This window comes from Eptesicus fuscus, chromosome 4 (genome assembly GCF_027574615.1).
Source record: "Eptesicus fuscus isolate TK198812 chromosome 4, DD_ASM_mEF_20220401, whole genome shotgun sequence".
In the NCBI taxonomy this organism is placed as follows: Eukaryota; Metazoa; Chordata; class Mammalia; order Chiroptera; family Vespertilionidae; genus Eptesicus; species Eptesicus fuscus.
The window spans coordinates 84,192,004-84,204,927 of record NC_072476.1 but is presented as its reverse complement, the minus strand read 5'-3'; the positions used below and the strand labels follow the sequence as shown (position 1 = coordinate 84,204,927).

At 55.6% G+C, this 12,924-nt stretch overlaps 1 protein-coding gene across 6 annotated transcripts in view; it reads left to right on the top strand.

Moving 5' to 3' along the window:
• The window catches only part of SLC12A7 (solute carrier family 12 member 7), an 80,364-nt gene that overhangs the window by 39,805 nt on the left and 27,635 nt on the right, over positions 1-12,924 (top strand). For 4 of the 6 annotated variants that reach the window (XM_008161821.3, XM_054715244.1, XM_008161819.3 and 1 more), the window contains 2 exons: positions 11,340-11,434; positions 11,968-12,090. In XM_008161821.3, the coding sequence (XP_008160043.3) occupies positions 11,340-11,434; positions 11,968-12,090 (218 nt within the window). Of the gene's footprint in view, positions 1-11,336; positions 11,435-11,967; positions 12,091-12,924 lie in introns of all 6 variants that reach the window. The other 2 variants (XM_054715243.1, XM_054715242.1) reach the window with 1 other exon arrangement.

The window sequence follows — 12,924 nt, the reverse complement described above, 5'->3', positions numbered from 1 at the left end:
GAGGGGGGTGCATCCTTTAGAGAAAAGTCTGGGAACACATTCTGCTCTTGAAGCTCTCAGAGCTGTGGTCCCCAGTGATGCCGATGTGCTTGTGTGCAAGTGTGTGCGCGTGTGTATGAGTGAAGATGTATGCATGTGTATATCTGCATGCACAAACTGAGTGTGTGCCTGCACAAGTATGTTAATGTGAGTGTGTTGTGTGTGTGCCTGAATGTGTGCTGTGCGTATATATGCCATGTGTGTATCTATGGGTGTCTGTGTCTGCTCACGTGTGCCTGTGTTCTGATGTGTGTCTGTGTTTGAGTGTGCACACATGTGCATGTCTGACTACTTTGCCAGGACTTTATGGCCACCACTGGTTGCCATTTCTCCGCATCAGTGCTGCCTCTTGGTAGCTGAGCACCGCGTAGTGTCTTTGCTTTCTAGACTGTGTGAGTGTCAGATCTAAAAACCTGCCAGAGGTGGGGTCATGTCCAAACAGTGGGGACTGAGGGCCCTGAATGGAGTGATGAGTAAGTTGAGGCGGGAGTGGGGGCCTTGGTCCTTGACCTTGGGCCTCAGAATTCCCCAGATCTCCTCAGTGTTTTCCATGGGAACCTCCTCCCAACCCATGGGGCGCCGTAGGAGACAGTGGCAGGAGCCCGTTGGTGGGGGAGGGAGAGGAACATACCTGCACCCAGGTGGGCTTTACCCTGAGGCTGTACATGGATATCATTCTCCTGTGGCATGTTCTCAGAGCACCCTTTTACTTCCCTGGGAGCCCCGATGGGGAAGGGGACGGCTCTTCATTCCTTCCAGAGGACACGCTGGAGGGAAAACCCCTCGGGAGCAGTGGTGGTCGTGGCTGGTGGATTGTGGGTGGTCCTTGTCCTCTCAATGTTTCCTCTGTTTTTAATGTAGAAGGCGTTTCTGATTCAGCCAGAAACTTGCTGTTAAAACGTGGGAACTCAACCTCAAGCTTTCATGTTTTCTTGGCCTGAATGCAGAGCCCATGGGCAGACCCTGCTGGCCTCGATTGCCAGGGCTGCTGGGTTTCAGGTCCCAGAATTGATCCTGGCGCAAAGCATGGAGGGCAGCGGGCAAGGGCCAGGGGTCATTATCTAACTGTTAGGATTGTGGAATCTAAAATCACTTCATGCCAGCACTTAACCACTTCAAAGAAGACTTGGCCTCTGGGGTAGTGGCTGTGGGGTGCTGTGGGGTCTGGCCGATGGATGCGCCATGCGGTCACCAGCAGGGACTCCACTCGGCTGAGGTGCCTCTCGGCTCCATGGGCAGACCATGTGTTCCCCCATCACTGCGCCTGTGCAGGCCCCTGTGTGGCCCTCAGTGTCCAGTGATGGGCAAACCGCCCGTGCTTGGTGGCAGGAAGGGGCGATGGCTGCCAATGTTGGGCCAGCCTAGCCAGCTGACCCTTGGGATCATGTCTGGCTCCGAGTCTGAGAGGTCACTCTGTTCCTCCCTGGGGAGCTGTTCTGGGAGAGGCTGTGGTGAAATCCCATGTTTGAGCTGGAGGAGGAAGGCGTGGGGCAGGAATGTGCTGGCTCACTCGGGGAGGGGAGATTGTGCGTGGAGATGGGGGGGGCTGGTGGAGGCGGTAACCGGAGAGTGGAGAAGGACACAGTGCACTTGGGGCCTGCTTGGGAATTCTGTCCTTGGCAGGACTCGGGCTCTGACCCAGTGCCCACAACAGACCACGGTGGTCTGGGCTCCCAAGCCACGGCAGGACACGGGCTCTGAGCGAGGATCTGCAGCAGACCACCTGGGTCCGGGCTCCCAGGACACCGCCGGAAGGTGGGTCTGCGGCCTCCTCTTTGCCCCTGAGCTTGGACAGCCTCGGCTGCGTTCCCCTGCCCCGCCTGCTTCTCTGGGCTGATGGCTGCCCCCTCTGACCCTGCAGAGGACTCATTGTGTTTGCTCAGTAACCACAAGGGCGCATACACTTCCCTCAGGGACACAAAGCTCAAGTGCCCCGCAGCTTCTGTGCAGTCCCCAGAGTGACCGAGGTCGGGCGTGGCCTGGGGAAGGAAGTTGTCCCTGGTCACCATCTGACGTTGACTGGTGTTGGGATTAAGTCTGTATTTCAGGGAGCCAGAAACATAGGCATCAAAATCGATGGAAGAGAAACTGATCGAGGGCAGAAAAAAAGAAAAAGCCCATAGGTTGCCTGTGGGGGCATGGGAAAACTTTCTGGGCCAGTGGGTGTCCTGTATCCTAGGGGTCAGGGTCCAGGGTGTTGGTGGCTGCTGCGTGCTTTGAGATGCCCCTGGCCTCAGCTGGCTGGGAAGGGTTCGTGCTTGGGGTGTGGCCAGCACTGGTGTAGGTGTGGGACTTCGCAGAACGCCTGTCAGCTTTGCAGAGTGCTGAAATGTTTTTGGAATGAAATGACAAGGTGAAGATACAGAGGGGTGGCTTCATGGCGAGGAGTAGGATGGCACTGGTCAGGGCTGTGTGCCCCGGCCTGTCCTGCTCCTTCCCGCTGCAGTTGCTTCCTGAATCCCTGCGTTCTCCACCGGTAGATGCCAGCCATCCAATCTGTTCTTGGGTGAGCGGGTCTGTGGTCTTGTGGGTCCTAGGCCTGAGCCAGGCCTGCTCACCAGTGGCCATTGGTCACCTGTCCAGAGCCAGGACCTCTGGGGATAGATGACCATGTATGCTAGGTTTAAAAGGTGCTGAAGGTGCTGTGAGCAGATGTATTCCTGAAACTTCGTCGAAGCCTTGAGGGGACCAGCAGGTGTGTGTGGTCACGGAGGCCCGGTTATGCCATGTTGAAGAGTAACCCATGAAGTGCTGGCTTCCTTGGACTTCTTTGAGCCAGAGAGCCAGGGGCATGAGGAGAGGGCCTCTCCAGGAAGTGGGCTCTTCTACCTGCTGCTAGGTGGGGCCGCGTCCTAAAGCTGGGAGACCTTAGGCTGGGCTGCAGTAAGAACCTGCTGGGCGACCTCCTGGCTGGTGAGAGAGTCACATGAGCTGTGTGTTGAGAGCTGGTTGCTGGGCTCTGCAACTTATGGCCCGGCAAACTACCTGCTTTTGTCAGTAAAGTTTTATTGGAACCTGGTCCTGTGTTTGTTCACACATTGTCTTCAGTGGTAGTGAGTGGTTGTGAGGGGCCCTTTACAGAGAAAGCTTGCTGGCTTATGGTCTAGAATGTTCCCACTTTGCTGTCTTTCCTGACATCAATTCGCTTGAAGATATCTGGGTCACATATCTCGTAGAATGCCACAGAACTTATATATGTCCATTTCCTTGGGGCTATTTTTAGGAGGAACACTTTGAGGCAAGAACGGTCTGGGATGTTGGGTCACACCTAAGTATTGGGGTCAACCTCCCACCGCCTATATGACCTCAGACGACCCCAGTACTGGATCCCTCACCTTTGTAATCAATATATGGAGACCTGCCCCCCACCACTACCTTTCACCTGGTGGTTTCTGGGTGTCTCTCGGGTTCTTGCCCAATCACTTAACATAGTGGTTCCGGAGGACGGTCCCGCTCATGCCCAGACGTTCACGAGCTGCCCCTGTCTGTGTTTTCCAGGCCCTGATTCTTAAAGTGTCTCTGTGGTCCCACCAAGATGAGAATTATTTATGTACTTGACGAACCTTGTGTTTGGCATAGCTCTGATTTGTGGGGCGTGTGCAGGTGGAAGGGTTCCCGCGGGCCCTGGTGTCCACTCTGCACTCACCGCGGTGGTCACAGCTGAGGGCCGGTCCTGCGCGCCACTGCCCACTGCCCTCCAGACCCTCAGCTTCTCACCTCACCCTCGACGTCCTTCTCTGCCTCCAGACCCCATCCTGCACCCGGCCATCGTGCTGCCCAGTGTCCTGTTGGCTGCAACAGGTCTTCCGACTGTTCTTGTTTTCCGTGGCGCACAGTCTGAGGAGGTAGGCAGTGGGCTGGAGGATGTCCTCAGTTGGGGTGTGACTCATGTTGCCCTCATGACTAGACTAGGGTTGTGGGTTTGGGGAGGACGCCCTCAGAGGGTGACCTTCTCATCTTGGCACATCCAGGGTGCCCACATCACGTGGCTCATGCGACTGCGGGAACCTGGATCACTGGCTGAGGTGTGCTGGTTTAGGTTTCTTTCTGCACTTTACTAATTAGAAACGAGTCCTTATGCCCATCCCCCCAGCCTTTTACTTTTGAAGGAAACGAGTGGCACAGTGGCTTTCTGATCTCGTTTTATTCCGCGTCGTAGCCGGTTGTCACCATCTTGCTGCCCAGGCCGCCCCATGTTTGGGACGGCCACTCTGCTGTGGAGTTGGTGGGCTGAGTGTTCAGCGTTTCTGCTTTCAATCAGGTGGTTGGTGTTGGTGTCCTTGGCCCGGGACCCCCGAGTGCTCCCAGGGCCGGTGGCCTCGGGGCAGTCAGGGAGCGGGGCCGCTGTTGCCCTCTGCTGCGGGACCATTAAATATGCATGTCAGAGGCTATAAAAAGACGAATTCTAGGAAGTGGCTGCTGTCTCACAGAAAATCAAACGTCTGGCCTGAGCACATACGAGTTCAGAGCTGACCGAGTGGCAGCGGTCCGGGCCACGTGAACCCGACGCTAATGGCTGGTGGCCGTGTGACAGACACTCCCCGGTGTCCTGGTGGGTTTTGAACCCTGACAGCGGTCTCCTCAGAATCCACCTCCTGTGCCAGGACCACTGTCACGGGCACCACACCGAGCACAGCGCCGCCCCTCCCGCGGCTGCCACGTCAGGGATGACTTGATGGACCCATTACCATGTTTCCATAAAGTCTCCCCATTTCACTCCGTTTTTAGCAAAACCCTCTCTGTTCTTCAGGAGTCATTGGTACCTTAGTTCTTTCCCATGTGATGTATCCACAGCTCAGCCACCCCATGGGGGCAGCTCCGGCCAAGGAGAGCCCACCCCGTCATCCCCAGCGCCACCCTCAGGGCCACCCCCAGTGCCACCCAGTCCGGCTGGTGGTGTTTCCTGGTCAGACTGGTAGGGGAGCCCGGTGAAACTCATGCCCACTGGTTCTGCTGCAGGTTTGATTGGCTGAAGGGTCTGTTTTAAAATCTAACCCGTCTGTTTTCTCAGTGATAAGAGGAACCAGTACCAAGCCATGGAGGGGGGGGGTGGTTTTGGGGGAGTCTCTCTGGGCCTGGCTCTGTATCTGTAAACCCGCCGCCATCACCATGTGTCACCGTAAGGAAGTGGAATCCCGCCTGCTCTCTATGCCGAGTGACCGAACGGCTTTAACATGTCCTTGTGTCTCAGCTTTGGAGGGAGGGCTCGCATGAGCTGTGACCTTCCACATTAGTGCAGTATTTTTCTGTGCAATAAGCAGGCAGTTACATCTAGATTGTAAAAGCAACAGATTTTAAAATTATTTTTGTAACGGTGAGGCTGGTGTGCGTTTTCAGTCCTCAGATGCTGAGGTGAGTCGGAAATGGGTTATCTTTGGGCAAGGAGAGGGAGTGTTGTTGGGGGATGCTTTGGGGTTAATCCCCTGACCCCTGGGCCATAACTGTGATTAAACATCTGACTGCAGACACTGGCTCCTCCATTAGAGCAGATTAACCGTGCCGGGGGCATCTGCTGAGAGCGCTCCTGCCTGGGGACAGCAGGCGTGGGGCCTGCCCTCGCCTTGCTTGGCCCAGGACACCTGATCCTGCTGTGGGGCCCTCCCTCTTCACACGGCCTTCCACTTCATCGGCCATCAGGGGCCACCACCGTGCAGCAAGGGCACCTGGAGCCTGGGGGCTGTGTGCCCGGTGGGGCCCGCCCAGGAGGACGCCTGGGGGCCTGGCCTGCCCCTCCAGCACCTGCATCCCAGGGTTTCTCTGCTCAGGCTTGTCCTCAGTCCTTCATCATGAATGAGCAGAATTACGAAGCGGGTGTGAGCCCAGGTGAGTGGCCTTCCCCAAAACTCAGGTGGGTCTCGGCCAGAGGAGGGCCCCGGCCGGCCTGGCAGCGCTGTGTTTGGGGAGTGGGAGAGGGTTGGAGGCCTGCTCTGCCCTCTGAGCTCCATGTGTGGGAAAGGATCAGTCCCTGGGGGTCTTTAGGGCCCAGTTTCCTTTGTTCAAACTTTACTTGTAACCTGACCCTCCTTTAAAAATATAAAACAAAATTTGAGTGTATTCAGAAGTACAAATAGTCTGGGGAAATCATAAGAACCATTTGGGTGCTGTGTGAATGGAGATGTAGGTGAGTCCCTCACGTCAAAGCATTTGATTTTTACGGGGGTCGCTGTCTTGATGGCAGTGGAGATGAGAAGTAGTCACACTTCCTACTGGGGGGGGGGGGGGCGCTGCTCTCTGCCTGGGCGGGGGGCAGCAGGGAGAGGGGGCCATGTGACCGCGGACACTGTCAAGGGCCTCTGTCCTGGTCTCCTGGCCGGGTGGGTTTGGGTCACACTCCAGCTCGGTGTTCACCCTGCAGAGACGCTTCTTGTCTCCTGTCTCCTGATGGGTCGTCCATTCTTCTGGGCATGCCTGAGGGCTAAGTGGGCACTTTTCAGAAATGAGGGGAACTGTATTCTCTTCACAGGACAGCCTGAGGTTATGGTTTATGCCTCGGGTGACAAGAGGAAATGCGGTTGGTCATACACGTGGGGGCCATCTCCAGATGGGAGGGATTCACCCCGATACTGAGGGTGCCTATTGCTACTTTTGTTTACTTTTTGGTAACCTGAAAAGGGGGGCAAGCAGCTACTGGGTCTGCAGCTCGTCCCCGGCCCGTGGCCCCTGGTGCCCTGGCTGCCTGTGTACCCGGCGGCTCATGCGTCCTTCCTGTCTCTGGGCTGTCCCCGACCTGCCCCGGTCTTTGTTCAGGGTGGGTTACTTCACCAGGTTTCCGTCTCCGGCTCATCTACAGCGTAAACGAGTCACCAGATGCCCACCTGCATACGTGCCTGATGTCCTTTCTCTTCTGCTCCCACGGGGAGCCCTGGGGACACTTCTTACCTGTTTCGTTTCCGAGTCCTCTGTCAGGATGCCTTGTCTTAGGTGTTCCTTGTCACAGCGAACAGGTGGGGTGTTTTAGCGCCTGTTTGACGGCATGTCTATGAGCCTCCTGCTCTGTGAGCGTCAGATGCCTGGGAAAGACATCGGGGTCTCAGGTTAAGTACTCGGAGCTTCTGGGTGCACAGGATTCTGCCTGTGCGGCTGGCAGCGGGGCCAGATAGACGGCGTTGACTTGCAAACAAGTCCCAGGAGCCGTGACTACCAGCCTGTGCTTTCCCAGCGCAGCACGGGGCTGTGTCTGGCAGTGAGCTGAGCGTGGACCTCTCGGGCGCCTGTAGCTGCCCTTCTGCAAGGCCCTTTCCATGTCGGCCGCCTTTCCCCAGGGACAAGAAACACGGAACCCAGGAGCCCGACTTTGTCCAAGGTTGTGGGTCAGGCTGGCTCGTCAGAGGGAGAACCTAAAACTGGGTGCATCCCCTCTCCCTTCCATCCCCCCTCCTTCCCTCTCTCTTTCTCTCTCCCGGGCACCTTGGGTGCTGGGCAACCATGTCAGGGCCTGGCCCAAGTATTCTCTAGACCGGGGGTGAGGAACCTTTTTTCTGCCAAGGGCCATTTGGATATTTATAACATCATTCGCGGGCCATACAAAATTATCAACTTAAAAATTAGCCTGCTATACAGTAGGTTCTCGGGTTATGTCAGAGATCCGTTCCTATGGCACGACGTAACGCGATTTTTGCCGTAAGTCGGAACCCACCTACATAAGCACCTACATCACTCACATGGAGCACATACACAGCGGTAACGAAGTGAAACAGTAAAAAAAATTTAAAAAGAAAGATAACAATTCCTGACCTTTACTTATGGTAAATAAAAAAAAACCCATAAAGCAAATATGTACATACATTGAACTTTTTTTTTATAAATAAATGGGAGATGGCGACGTAACCATGAAACAACGTACGTCGAGTCCGACGTAACCCGAGGACTGCCTGTATTTGTTTTTTAATTTAAATTCTTTATTGTTTAAAGTATTACATAAGCCTTCCTTTTCCCCCATTGACCTCTCCCCGACCGCCCCCACACCCTACCATGTCTATCCCCCCTCCCCCGTCTGTGTTCATTGGTTATGCTCACTTGCATGCATACAAGTCCTTTGGTTGATCTCTTATGCGCCGCCTCCCTCCCCTCCCCCCTCCCCCCCTCCCCCCTCCCCCCCCCCCCCCCCCCCCCCCCCCCCCCCGCCTTCCCTCATTGGTTGGACAGTCTGTTAGATGCATCTATGACTCTGGTTCTATTTTTGGTCATCAGTTTATGTTGTTCATAGTATTCCACAAATGAGTGAGATCATGTGATATTTATCTTTCTCTGACTGGCTTATTTCGCTTAGCATAATGCTCTCCAGTTCCATCTATGCTGTTGCAAATGGTAAGAATTCCTTCCGCTTTACCGCAGCATAGTATTCCATTGTGTAGCTGTACCAGTTTTCTAATCCACTCATCTGCTGATGGGCACTTAGGCTGTTTCCAAATCTTAGCTATGGTGAATTGTGCTGCTATGAACATAGGGGTGCATATATCCTTTCTGATTGGTGTTTCTGTTTTCTTCGGATATAGTCCTAGAAGTGGGATCACTGGGTCAAATGGAAGTTCCATTTTTAACTTTTTGAGGAAACGCCATACTGTTCTCCACAGTGGCTGCACCAGTCTGCATTCCCGTCCTTTTTCTCCGCATCCTCCCCAGCACTTGTCGTTTGTTGATTTGTTGGTGATAGCCATTGTGACAGGTGTGAGGTGGTACCGCATTGTTGTTTTGATTTGCATCTCTCAGATGATTGGTGACTTTGAGCATATTTTCATACGTCTCTTGGCCTTCTTTCTGTCTTCTTTCGAAAAGTGTCTGTTTAGGTCCTTTTAGCTGCTATATTTGGTCATTTAATTACCTCATCCCTAACGCCTTGGCAGGGCCTTGGCAGGGCCAGACCACATGATTGTGCGGGCCGTGCGGGCCGGACGTTCCTCACCACTGCTGTAGGCAGAGGCTGGTCTAGACAGCCCTTTGCATCTAGTGTTCACTCCAGAAACACTGTCAGGACCTGTGCTGTCCGCCATCAATCCTTACTTATCACTAGAAAAGTAAAGTCGGTATTCCCAGAAAACGTGCTGATGCTGACTCTCTGGTGGCTGTGCCCCGGCTGCGGTGAGCTGGGGACCTGGGTCAGGCTGTCCTGGCAGACTGGCCATGGAGGCAGGGGTCCGAGATGGCCACCCGTGGGCCGTGTCCTGTGTTTCGGTTCCGTGACACCCATGGCAGGATCGGCCCTGAACAGCTGGGGGACGGTAGTCAGGATTTGGAGTGCTGTCAAAACAACTCACCAGCTGTCTCCTTGTGGCCCTTGTGCACACGAGCATCTTCAGTTACTGGAACTTACAGGCCCGTGGTCAGGAGTTATATTTTAGATATTCGTCCCCAGGAGTTCGGGTGAAGCACAGAGTCTGTGGGACCCAAAAGGGATGGGTTGGGACTTGGAAGTTTCTGATCAGAAGGCTGAGCACCCCCTCCCCAATAGGGGCCTTTAAAAGGTCACGACAACACAAAGAAGTTATTGTCCGCAATCCCAGCCCCGCCGTGAGCCCCACTTGACCCCAAAGCTGCCCTTTCAGAGGCCGCAGTCCTTACCCTCTCTTCATCAGCTACACGGGCATTCGTCACACACGCAGCCCCACATTTTAAAAAATGAGTGCAAGTTTTATTGCGTAGTGAGCCATATTTAACACTAAACTCCCACTAATGGGCCATTGGGTTGTTGAGCCGGTTTATCCTTATGGAAAGAGCTGTATGTTTGGTCTGAAAGCGTCCGGTCAAGGGTAGGGAGGGGCGTAGAAGTGGTGCCTGCCAGAAGCCAGTGCCTGCTGTGGGTCCCCTCCCTTCCCGGCAGCGGCACCCAGGCCAGGCGCCTGCCTCCCACTGGCCGTCCTCTTGCCCGGGGAGCACAGTGGAGTGGGGCCGGACTGGCATCGCTTTCTCTGGCCTCTTTCCTCTGAGGTGGACAGGCCTCGTGTGTTGGGTTCTCAAGCCGCCTGTTGTCCTAGGGAAGTAGGTGAGAGGCGGTTGCCGTCCCTCCCTGGCTGGCTGGCCGTGGGCCTGGGAGCTCTGCTGCGTCCAGGCCCTGGGTGGGGGGATCCAGCCTTTGTGGGGGGTAAGGGGTCCAGGGTGGCACTGCGCCTGCAGGCAGGGCCCAGGCAGTGTGGCCATGACCTTGGCTTCCCCACGGTCGTGATCCGGCCTGCTTGCTTGCCCCTTACTGAAGGTGAGGTTTTCTGCATCCTGACCCCTTTCTGTTTTCTTCTGAAGCAACAAGCAGTGTTTTTGGCTTCCGGGCAGAGAGGCCACCCCTGTGCGGAGGGTATGGGGGCACTCTGCGTCAGACTCTCTGGGCTTATCTTGCACCAGGATGCCTTCCCGCCAGCCTGTGTGCCCAGCTTGCTGACCGCTCTGTCCTCTCGGCAGACTGGACGGAGGCATCCTGGCCCAGGGCCTGGGGCCTTAAGCCCCGGAGGTACACCTCCTGCTGGGCACATGGACTGTTCCCTCAAGGTCAGGCTATTGTCTGGGTGATGGGGGAGCCCTTCTGTAGGGGGTCCTGTAACTGAGCCTGCGCCCCCGAGGCATCCAGCTCATGTTTCACTGACTATCTGGGGGCAGTGGATGAGAAAGTGCAGCCGGGTAGGTGTGAATTCCCCACGTGGGGACCAATGTGTGTGTGGGGGGGACACAGGGGTCTTGTGTGTGTGTGTCGGGGGGGGGGAACACAGTGATCTGATTCACCTGCGCTGCCTTTCCTGCCTGGGTTTTGGGTTGGCAGGGATGGGACCCTCGCTCCCCTCTGTTTGCCAAGGACTTTCCCTGGCTGCTGAGTGGCTCCATGGTTCGCTGTGTGGTATTGGCTGAGGGTCACCCGGGCTCTGGCCTGTCGCACCTCCATGGTGGATGGTAGCCCGGTCCTGCCCTGGGCCGCTCAGGACCCGCGCTGAGGGAGACCCAGGACGCCTGGCTTGGCAGCATTCTGGTGCAGCGGTCACTGTCCCGTCCTGGCTCCTCACTTCTCGGCAGCCAGAGCGGGGGGCTGGGACCCTCGTAGGCCTCGCTGGGTGGGGGTCTCCGGCAGAGTGTGGTGTTGGCAGGTCACCTGCATGTCTGTGTTCCCAGAGAAGGAAGACTGGCCACACGTGGCTCTCAGAGCCGCGCGCCTCATCAGCACCCGCTCTGTCCACAGTGCCCTGTGCTTGGCTCATCTCATCTGTGGGTTCCCATCGTCTCTGGAACCCCGCCCCCCAGCCCCTGGCCTGCCGCTCCCCTGGTTCCCTGTGGCCTCCACCTCCTATCAGCTCCTGAAACTGACCCGAGCTGTTTCCCAGCAGGAGATGGACAGTCGAGGGAGAGCAGCCCCATCATTAACAATGGCGACATGGAGCGAGAGAGTTTCTTTGAAGGAAAGAACATGGCACTTTTTGAGGTAAGTTGCACTTTCTCCTGCAAGAAGCAGGGGTCAGTGTAGTAGCTGTGACTTGGATAAGTAAAGAGGTCGTGGTCTCGTGACCTCCTGTCTAAGAGTGGACTGAGGGGCTGGGCTGCCGGACTGGACACCATGTGGGGGGGAGCTGGTGGCCACCCCTGTTCCACAGCCCTTACACCATGTGCCCCCTTGGCCGACACCTCCCCGTGAGGGGCTTAAAGAGGCTGAATCCTGGGCCATCTTGGAAACCCTGATCTCCCTTGCTGGGTGGGTGGCCCTGTTCAACATGTCCTGGAGCCTGACCTCTGGCCCCGGACCCCTGACTTCAGACCTGTTGTGACTGGGGCTGGCTGTCGCATTTTAGATTTGTGGGCTTTAGGACCAGGGGCCGAGCTGGGCTCCAGATGGCCCTGGAAATAGGCTTCCTGGAGTGTCCACACGGCAGGATCCCTGCTGGGTGGTTGACCTGGTCGGTTTGGGAGTGTTTTATTTTGGGATCTGGGTGACTTATTTCATATCTTGGTTCCAAACAGGAGGAAATGGACAGTAACCCCATGGTGTCCTCACTCCTCAACAAGCTGGCCAACTACACCAACCTGAGCCAGGGCGTGGTGGAGCACGAGGAGGCCGAGGAGAGCCGAAGGCGCGAGGTCAAGGTACCAGCCCCCGTACCCACCGGACCTCCCAGGACCCCTCAGGGCCTCCTCTCCTTCCCTTGGTTTTTCAATGATGGGACAGTTGGTCTCTTACCATTTTCCTAGGAATTTTGTTTCTTAGGGAATATTTCTAGGAATCTATCCTAAAAAATAAGCAGATCTGCTGCCATGAGGATTCGTGCAGAAAGAGGTTCTTGGGGAGAATGTGTAAGATCCACTTGGGAACCATGCAGACACCCCTTGGGGGCTGGTGGGTTGTGCGTGGCTCCAGGACAGAACAGCCAAACGCAGTTTTCACTGCTTAGGGCGATGTTGACTAGTATATGGGTGCAGATGAAGCCACAATTGAGGGTCTTTCTATGGGAGAATGACGAGTGATTATTCGTTTCTTCTCACTTCCCTTTACTTTTTAAATTCTCTTGCAATAAGTATGTGTTACCTTAAAATCAAAGATTCAAGCTAAAAATTAAAAATATGTAACCACCAGAGGCGTCCCCGCAGTGCAGGCCGCAGCTTCCAGAGGTCCTGACGCGCCATCTCTCTTCCTACCTCTGAAACTGACAGAAAGGCTGTTTCCCAAATCTTGGCAATAGTTCTCTTCTGTTCACTTTTTCTGCAGATGGCTCGCAAAGGGTGGGAATTGGCTTTTCTCTATTTTAAATGGTGATTCTCCCCACCACCGCCCCCCATTGGCTCTGAGAACACCATGGGAAGGACGCTGAGTCCTGAAGGGAGGGGCTTGTGAATGGGGCTGTGGCCTGTCGAGCAGGACAGAAGGCTGTCTGGCACTTTCTGCCGTGTTCTGCCAGCTGGGTGGGACGGCTGGGTGACCCC